The 10,494-nt window shown below is 40.5% G+C and overlaps 2 protein-coding genes across 2 annotated transcripts in view; one reads left to right on the forward strand and one right to left on the reverse strand.

Moving 5' to 3' along the window:
• MIPOL1 (mirror-image polydactyly 1) overlaps positions 1-10,494 on the reverse strand; it is a 1,201,709-nt gene that overhangs the window by 144,694 nt on the left and 1,046,521 nt on the right. The window lies entirely within an intron of this gene.
• On the forward strand, positions 7,490-9,205 carry LOC128645012 (putative sodium-coupled neutral amino acid transporter 8). The gene has a single exon (XM_053697722.1). It carries the CDS (start codon positions 7,490-7,492, stop codon positions 8,810-8,812), a length of 1,323 nt encoding a protein of 440 aa, XP_053553697.1. The 3' UTR covers positions 8,813-9,205.

Raw genomic sequence — 10,494 nt, forward strand, 5'->3', positions numbered from 1 at the left:
AGAACACCACTCAAAATACAAAATATGCCTTCCAAATCTTGTGATAAATCTTTTGTGTCACAGGCTTTCTGGTCTGCATCAAAGTTTCAATAATCGAATCTGATAAACCTCTATGTCTCAAAACTAGGCGTTAAACCTCCACGCCGTTATATTTAGAGATTTCAGCTCCTGACAGTACAAGAACTAAAAGTTTTGAGTGGTGAAGAGAATCCTCCTTCCAGACACCGAGGACCACATGATTTTTTGACTTCATTACTTTCTCTGACTTTAACCGTGTAAAATACAAAGTTTCAATGCACCCTCTTCAATACAAAATAACAATACAAGTTACAGTTTAGTACAAGTTTAATTTAATTTCACAACTACAAGTTTCATTTCACACTGTTCCTGTTCAATAAACAATAAATGTACAAGTTTCATATCTTATTTATAGAAATGTTTTTGTTGTGGCGGGGCTTAACTTTGTTTTTGTTGTGGCGGGGCTTAACTTTGCTTTTGTTGTGGCGGGGCTTATCTTTTTGGCGGGACTTATCTGGAAAAGATCCCAGAGTTCCACAAGTTTTCTATAGTTGTCATTTGATTATATTAACAATCTCTTGCCTTTGGAACATACAATGCAGGTAAAAGGACACAGCTGCATTTACTCACTGTCCTTCAGGCTACAGCACCATACTGTTTGGCTGATGTTATTTGAGATCTGGGGCAGAGTTTGGGCTGTCTGAGTGGTATTTGGGAGGCTCATACATGGGGGTAGATATAGCGACACAATCTTAAATAGGGATCAAGTTTGCAAATTGTCTATTAAAGCAGGGATGAGCAAAAAGGAGAGAAGATGTTTGGGATTAGAGAGCCTGATGTAAAATCACATTGCGTACTACAATCCTTTCCACTGGTTGTGTATGAAAATCCTGAAATAAGTTAAGATGTATGTCCAGGGGACAAACACCTGTGAACTATACTCCATGTAGTCTTGAGTCTAGTGGTGGTTGTATGTGCGTGGTTATCACCTCCATTCATTACCGTGGCACTACCAAACCACAAAGGTGCCAGAAGCACTAAACAGGTAAGGCAGTCCTTTTAGTACATGCATAGTGTTCTACCAAGGACAAGAACACAGGTAAAAGAGGGAGAAGGGGGATACTACAAAATAAAGGAAGGAATATGTGTCAGAGTATGATATCCACCATCAGAACCACCACACACACTTGATATTTCGACTTTCTGAAATATCACAAATTATATAGTCTAGAACATGTTCAAGCCATACTCTTTCCAGCTTCCAAAATAGTCCACAGGATTTATTCTAATCGGCCCTCATACTGTGTGGTTAACCGCCTTTGCCGGGGTTAAACACAAAGTAGAGCAGGGAAGATAATCATAAAATTACACAGATAAGAGCATTTTTTTAACTATTATGGCCATTTGAGTCCTATATATTAAACTATTTGAAAATGTACTTTGGGGCTTTCTTGATAACGGATATCTTATATTATGGTCATGTTTAATAAATACTTATTTGTTCTTAATAATGATAGAAAATTGGCAATGCAAAACTGCTTTCTCTCTCAATGACTATTGCACCAATTGTCAAAAGGATCCGTTGCTGTTCCATAAAAATAAATAAAGGTTATAATAAGTAAATAGTTTTATTTCCCTTCCTCATGAAGTTGAGTTAAAGGGACAGTCTTCACCTTAGTCATCTTAAAGTTTTACCTTAGATTAAGCTGCAAATAGCCTCCTGCAGAACACCCTTTCTATAGCATGCAGAAGGAATGGTAAAAAAAGTTGTTTTAAAATGAATCTTGTTTGAAATGGCTGCCAAGCTCTGCCCACTGATGACATCGGGATCTGGCCTGCATATGGTATCTAATCACAAAAGGCTCACTAGTTGGATTCAACAGACTGTCAATACTATTCAGCAGAGTGCCTAGATGCAGCCCAGATCATGATGTCATCAATGGGCAGAGCTTGGCAGCCATTTCAAAGTAGCCAGAAACAATATTAATTTAAAAAAAACGTTTTTACTGTTCCTGTTGCATGATACAGAAAGGGGTGCAGTATGCTATTTGCAGTTTAATCTAAGGTAAGACTTTAAGATGACTAAGGTGTAGACTGTCCCTTTAATACCCACAAACAAATGGGAGTTGTATGTATCAGCCTGTGAGCAATCTTTCCATAGGTAATGACACAGTAAAGGTATTCTTGAAGATAGACAGAATACCCCGTTATTACATATAAAAAACTGCTGATTTGTTTACACTTCCAATTTGAGTTTAGGACCTTTAATATATATTTTACAAACATAAAGGGTTTGAGATAAGGTTATAGAAGACACTATTCAATATTTCTCTGTTTTGTTGGTCAACAAGCTGTATTAATAAAGCTCACTGGGCCCCAGGGGAAAAGTTGCAATGGGGCTCCCCATTAAACAGCACCCTTTCTGGCTGTTAGAAATCAGCTGAAGCTGAACCAGAAGCCACATAGGGGGAAGAGGAGCTGCTTCTCTATAACCGTACGTCCTGCTTTACCCTTGGTTAGTCGACGCCAGAGAATATGCACTTCCTTTATGGTGGCAGGTTTTTCTGTGTGGCCATTTTGAAAACTCTGCCACCAACTATGGAAAGGCAAATCCATACACTTTCCTTACACTGAGAACTTTGTTTTGAATGGGGGCCACACATGAACCAGCCATGATGCAGGTGGACCCCAAGAACCACCAGGCCCTCCTGTAGTGAAACCAACACTGATTGCAGGGCCCCTTCTAGAGGTGTGGGCCCAGTCTCAATTGAGACTTTTGAGACTCCTGTAGTTATGCCCGTCTACAAGCCATTTAAATCATGGCAAGAGATGCTTTCAAATGATTAATGCAGATTGTTTAAGAACATTAGGCCTAGATTTGGAGTTCGGCGGTAGCCGTCAAAACCAGCGTTAGAGGCTCCTAACGCTGGTTTTGGCCGCCCGCTGGTATTTGGAGTCAGTGATTAAAGGGTCTAACGCTCACTTTACAGCCGCGACTTTTCCATACCGCAGATCCCCCTACGCCATTTGCGTAGCCTATCTTTTCAATGGGATCTTTCTAACGCCGGTACTTAGAGTCGTTTCTGAAGTGAGCGTTAGAGCTCTAACGACAAAACTCCAGCCGCCTGAAAATAGCAGGAGTTAAGAGCTTTCTGGCTAACGCCGGTTTATAAAGCTCTTAACTACTGTACCCTAAAGTACACTAACACCCATAAACTACCTATGTACCCCTAAACCGAGGTCCCCCCACATCGCCGCCACTCGATTTAAATTTTTAACCCCTAATCTGCCGACCGCCACCTACGTTATATTTATGTACCCCTAATCTGCTGCCCCTAACCCCGCCGACCCCTGTATTATATTTATTAACCCCTAACCTGCCCCCCACAACGTCGCCGCCAGCTACTTACAATAATTAACCCCTAATCTTCCGACCGCAAATCGCCGCCACCTACGTTATCCCTATGTACCCCTAATCTGCTGCCCCTAACATCGCCGACCCCTATATTATATTTATTAACCCCTAACCTGCCCCCCTCAACGTCGCCGACACCTGCCTACACTTATTAACCCCTAATCTGCCGAGCGGACCTGAGCGCTACTATAATAAAGTTATTAACCCCTAATCCGCCTCACTAACCCTATAATAAATAGTATTAACCCCTAATCTGCCCTCCCTAACATCGCCGACACCTACCTTCAATTATTAACCCTAAACTTCCGATCGGAGCTCACCGCTATTCTAATAAATGGATTAACCCCTAAAGCTAAGTCTAACCCTAACACTAACACCCCCCTAACTTAAATATAATTTTTATCTAACGAAATAAATTAACTCTTATTAAATAAATTATTCCTATTTAAAGCTAAATACTTACCTGTAAAATAAACCCTAATATAGCTACAATATAAATTATAATTATATTATAGCTATTTTAGGATTAATATTTATTTTACAGGCAACTTTGTAATTATTTTAACCAGGTACAATAGCTATTAAATAGTTAAGAACTATTTAATAGTTACCTATTTAAAATAATAACAAATTTACCTGTAAAATAAATCCTAACCTAAGATATAATTAAACCTAACACTACCCTATCAATAAAATAATTAAATAAACTACCTACAATTACCTACAATTAACCTAACACTACACTATCAATAAATTAATTAAACACAATTCCTACAAATAAATACAATTAAATAAACTAGCTAAAGTACAAAAAATAAAAAAAGAACTAAGTTACAGAAAATAAAAAAATATTTACAAACATAAGAAAAATATTACAACAATTTTAAACTAATTACACCTACTCTAAGCCCCCTAATAAAATAACAAAGCCCCCCAAAATAAAAAAGTCCCTACCCTATTCTAAATTAAAAAAGTTACAAGCTCTTTTACCTTACCAGCCCTGAACAGGGCCCTTTGCGGGGCATGCCCCAAGAATTTCAGCTCTTTTGCCTGTAAAAAAAAAACATACAATACCCCCCCCAACATTACAACCCACCACCCACATACCCCTAATCTAACCCAAACCCCCCTTAAATAAACCTAACACTAATCCCCTGAAGATCTTCCTACCTTGTCTTCACCATCCAGGTATCACCGATCCGTCCTGGCTCCAAGATCTTCATCCAACCCAAGCGGGGGTTGGCGATCCATAATCCGGTGCTCCAAAGTCTTCCTCCTATCCGGCAAGAAGAGGACATCCGGACCGGCAAACATCTTCTCCAAGCGGCATCTTCGATCTTCTTCCATCCGGTGCGGAGCGGGTCCATCTTGAAGCAGGCGACGCGGATCCATCCTCTTCTTCCGATGTCTCCCGACTAATGACGGTTCCTTTATAATTGACGGTTCCTTTAAGGGACGTCATCCAAGATGGCGTCCCTCGAATTCCGATTGGCTGATAGGATTCTATCAGCCAATCGGAATTAAGGTAGGAATTTTCTGATTGGCTGATGGAATCAGCCAATCAGAATCAAGTTCAATCCGATTGGCTGATCCAATCAGCCAATCAGATTGAGCTCGCATTCTATTGGCTGATCGGAATAATTTATTTAATAAGAGTTAATTTATTTCGTTAGATAAAAATTATATTTAAGTTAGGGGGGTGTTAGTGTTAGGGTTAGACTTAGCTTTAGGGGTTAATCCATTTATTAGAATAGCGGTGAGCTCCGATCGGAAGTTTAGGGGTTAATAATTGAAGGTAGGTGTCGGCGATGTTAGGGAGGGCAGATTAGGGGTTAATACTATTTATGATAGGGTTAGTGAGGCGGATTAGGGGTTAATAACTTTATTATAGTAGCGCTCAGGTCCGCTCGGCAGATTAGGGGTTAATAAGTGTAGGTAGGTGTCGGCGACGTTGTGGGGGGCAGATTAGGGGTTAATAAATATAACATAGGGGTCGGCGATGTTAGGGCAGCAGATTAGGGGTACATAGGGTAACGTAGGTGGCGGCGTTTTACGGAGCGGCAGATTAGGGGTTAAAAGTGTAATGCAGGGGTCAGCGATAGCGGGGGCGGCAGATTAGGGGTTAATAAGTGTAGGGTTAGGGGTGTTTAGACTCGGGGTACATGTTAGGGTGTTAGGTGCAGACGTAAGAAGTGTTTCCCCATAGGAAACAATGGGGCTGCGTTAGGAGCTGAACGCTGCTTTTTTGCAGGTGTTAGGTTTTTTTTCAGCTCAAACAGTCCCATTGTTTCCTATGGGAGAATCGTGCACGAGCACGTTTTTGAGGCCGGCCGCGTCCGTAAGCAACTCTGGTATCGAGAGTTGCATTTGCGGTAAAAATGCTCTACGCTCCTTTTTTGGAGCCTAACGCAGCATTTGTTTTAACTCTCGATACCAGAGTTAAATTTATGGTGCGGCCAGAAAAAAGCCCGCGGAGCGTTAACAGCCCTTTTACCGCCGAACTCCAAATCTAGGCCTTAGTGTTTTAAGTTAAAAACAAAATGTATGCTTACCTGTATTACATATGTGATATTTTTCCCACCACTAGGAGGAGGTCAAGGACCCATATCAGAGCTTAAAATCCCTCCCACCTCCCCTCTCTCTCTTATAGCCGAGTTGAGAATAGGAAACATATAGGTAAAAAAGACAAAGCAGGGTCTGTAGAGGTGTCATTAGAACTGTCACCCAAAAATTGAAACAGGCTTCCTGTGGACCATCATCATTCTGAAAGAAAATAATTTATCAAGTAAGCATACATTTTGTTTTCTATTGTAAAATGATGATGGTCCACAGTCCTCCATAACATATGGGATCAATACCCAAGCAGATGGTCTATATTATGAAAAGGGTGGGACAATTTTTCTGGCAGTTCCTATTTAGCTGACACTGCAGACTGAAGGACTTTCCTGCCAAAAGCTGCTTGCAAAGAAGCAAAAACATCAAAGAGATAAAATTTGGAAAAAGTATGCAGAGAAGACCATGTTGAAGCTTTGCAAATCTGCTCCAAAGATGCATTATTTTTTAAAGCCCACAATGTTGCAACTGCTCTTGTAGAAAGAGCTGTAATACACTTAGGAGGCGACTTTCCCGCCACCAAGTAAGTCTTGTAAATTACTTGAGCCAAGAGGCCAACGCTACCTTAGTAGCTTTCTGCTCTTACGAGTCCCAGAGTAGTGAACAAACAAACTAGAAGTTTGTCTGAAATCTTTAGTAGCTTGGAGATAGAATTTCAAAGCCCTGATTACATCAAGATTATGTAATAGGGGCACCTAATCGTTAGAAGGATCTGGACACAATGAAGGAACAACAATTTGATGTTTTCTATAGAATCTACCTTAGGAAGAAAATCATATTTGGTACAAAGTACAGCCTTATCCTTGTGAATAAGTAGAAATGGAGAATCACAAAACAAGTCTGATAGCTCAGAAACTCTCCTTGATGAAGAGACTGCTAATAGGAAAAGTCATTTCCAAGATAACAGTAGATATACTGTAAATGGAATTCATTGATTCAAAAGGAGGACCTTGTAATACAGAGAGAACTAGATTCAAATTCCAGGGTGGAAAAATTGGTTTCACAACTGGCCTATTTCTAACCACCTGGACAAAAGTCTGGAACATCAGGAAGTTTAGTCAACTTTCTATGAAACAAAACAGATACAGCAAAAATTTGACAAACCCTTGTCAAGGCCATCCTGTTAAAAAAAAAAAAAAAGGAATACTAAGAAAATCCTCTGGAAGAACACCACTCAAAATACAAAATATGCCTTCCAAATCTTGTGATAAATCTTTTGTGTCACAGGCTTTCTGGTCTGCATCAAAGTTTCAATAATCGAATCTGATAAACCTCTATGTCTCAAAACTAGGCGTTAAACCTCCACGCCGTTATATTTAGAGATTTCAGCTCCTGACAGTACAAGAACTAAAAGTTTTGAGTGGTGAAGAGAATCCTCCTTCCAGACACCGAGGACCACATGATTTTTTGACTTTATTACTTTCTCTGACTTTAACCGTGTAAATGGAGGAGCTAGCTCGAGAGAGCATCAGCTTGCTGGCCAAGCCTGGTGTGGGCTCTGGAACCCCTAGCTTATCCTCTGTGGGGGCTGTTTTTATTATGCTGAAATCAGCATTAGGAGCTGGACTCCTAAATTTTCCGTGGGCATTTAACAAAGCAGGTGGAACCGACGTGGCTCTGATTGTGGAATTGGGCTCCCTTGTCTTTCTGATAAGTGGTTTGGTAATCCTGGGATATGCCGCTTCCCTCAGTAATCAGTCCACTTACCAAGGTGTGGTGAAGGTCATTTGTGGCCCAACCATTGGAAAACTCTGTGAAGTCTGTTTCATCTTCAACCTATTTATGATTTCTGTGGCCTTTCTCAGAGTGGTGGAGGATCAGCTAGAGAAATTGTGTGACTCTCTGCACGTGAATGAGACTCTTGTTGCAGAGGGTGAAACCGCCCAGCCATGGTACTTAGATGCACGGTTTACTATGACCCTTCTGTGCCTAGTGGTCATCCTTCCCCTGTCTATACCCAGGGAGATCAGCTTCCAGAAATATACCAGTATTCTGGGCACCCTGGCTGCTTGTTACTTGACAGTGGTGGTCATCATTAAATATTATGTGATGGAAAACAAGGTAGCGTTTAAAAGAGAATATACTTCCAGAATTTCCTCCTGGGCGGCCATGTTCAGTGTTATCCCTACAATTTGCTTTGGTTTTCAGTGTCATGAAGCTTTTGTCACCATCTATAGCAGCATGAAGAATAAGTGTCTTACCCGATGGGTTGTGGTGTCTGTGTTCTCCATGCTTATCTGTCTGCTAATTTACTCGCTCACAGGTCTCTATGGGTATCTGACATTTGGTGATGCTGTAGCTGCTGATATTTTAATGTCTTATCCTGGGAATGATATGGTTGTAGTAGTAGCCAGACTACTTTTTGCTATCTCTATTGTCACCATTTACCCAATTATTCTCCTCCTTGGAAGGACTGTACTTCAGGAAGCCTGGTTAGATCACAAAGGCGGTTCTATATACGTAACGGAGAGTTATGAGCGTTTTCTTAGAATCACACTGTCTGTTCTCTGGATCCTGGTCACACTGATCATTGCGCTGTTTGTTCCAGACATCAGTGAGGTTATTTCTATCATTGGGGGAATCAGTGCCTTCTTCATCTTCATATTCCCTGGTTTGTGCCTGGTCTGTGCTGTCGAAACAAAACCAATGGACCCCAAAAAAAAGTTTTGCCTGGTTGCGTGGGGTGTTATCTCTATCCTTTGTGGAGCCTATATCTTTGGTCAAAGCACAACCATTGCGGTCATCGAACTCTTTAACAAGTTCTGAGATGTATATTGAGTCCAGCAGTTATGACCGGTTACTGTTCTCTCTCTAAGGGGACCCTTCAGTGGCCCCTTACAGTGCACAGAGGAGACAGCCCAGTGAAAATGTACAGTCAGACTTGTAATGCACAAAACCACTCTGCTAACATGCCACAAACTACCCTGTGCACAAAGAGGACAGCCCAGTGAATATGTACAGTCAGACTTGTAATGCACAAAACCACCCTGCTAACATGCCACAAACTACCCTGTGCACAGAGAGGACAGCCCAGTGAATATGTACATTCAGACTTGTAATGCACAAAACCACCCTGATAATATGCCACAAACTACCCTGTGCACAGAGAGGATCGGATTCCAAAATCACTGTAAAGAAGGCTGTGTCTTTCTTAGAGGACAGCGGGACATGTATCTTTTTATTCTTTTTTTTATTACTGTATTTAAATGTTTTAAGAATTTTACCAATAAACTTTTATTTCTAAAAAAATAAAAAAAAATAAAAAAAAAATAAAAAAAAAATAGAGATTTCAGCTCCTGATGGAAAAGAGGACCTTGAGAAAAAAGGTCTTGTCTTAGAGGAGGATTCCATGGAGGAGATGGGGACATTTGCACTAGATCCAGTACAATATATAATTGCACATAATATAGTAAATTGGGTACACTGCAGATCACTTAAGAATGTGCTGAGGTGTACAGCTGCCTAAAGGTCTTTGCAAAAACATCTGCATAAAGGATGTTATCAAATCTGAACCCTTAGGGATAAGTGATTACCCCTCTGTGCACATACAACATGTAGTGTTTTATCAGCAGAGAGTTTAATAATAGTATAAAACTCAATAATAATAGCCACAAAATATGGTGCCATAGCCTTGCTAGCTATTCTTAAACTCAGGGGTAAAGTGAGTAGGTCCTGAGCAACATAGACCGTACATAATTGCTTAGAGGAAGTAAAAGGATGTGCCTGAATTCATTGCATGCAAAATGTGAGGTAAATAGCTCTCACAGAGTATATTGACCTGACATAGTGGAACAGGCTTGAAAAACACATGTACAGGGAGGGTTATCAGTAAATGATTCCTCTAATGTGCTAACATGGATATTAGTGGGGACATATTAATTTTGTTCCATAGTGTGTAATGGCAGAGTATGTAGAGACACCAGACATACACATAAACAATAACATTGGTAGAGAACACACTAGACTAAGCTCCATAACCCCTTTGACACTTTTATTTAAACTGCATTACATGCTCCCAGGCTCCAGACTCTAGCCCAAGTAACTCCCTGGCAGCTCCTGCAAGGGGAAGTGCTTAGAAAAATGAATTACTCATCAAGAACTTAAGAAATTAATGCCCCAAAATTTCCTGAGTTAATTTCTGCCTAATAACAGCTTCTGAGTGAATAGGAAAGTCAAGGAAGCTGAGGGGACAGTGCTACCACCGGGAGAGAAGCCGATGCATCAGAGAAGGCTTCAAAGCAATTTTGAGTGTAAAATAAATAAAATAATATGATGTGCACCAAGCATAATAAATACTTTTACCTCATTAAAACATGCTCCCCTGCCTAACCAGAGTGTCCTCCATTGAATCGTTAACTACACTGAGCAGGGCCAGGTACCAATTTTCTAAAATGTTCCATAAATATTTCACCAAACCTGCCAGAGGGTTGTGAAGGGCAACAGTGTTA

Source organism: Bombina bombina, chromosome 1, assembly GCF_027579735.1.
Source record: "Bombina bombina isolate aBomBom1 chromosome 1, aBomBom1.pri, whole genome shotgun sequence".
Classification (NCBI taxonomy): domain Eukaryota; kingdom Metazoa; phylum Chordata; class Amphibia; order Anura; family Bombinatoridae; genus Bombina; species Bombina bombina.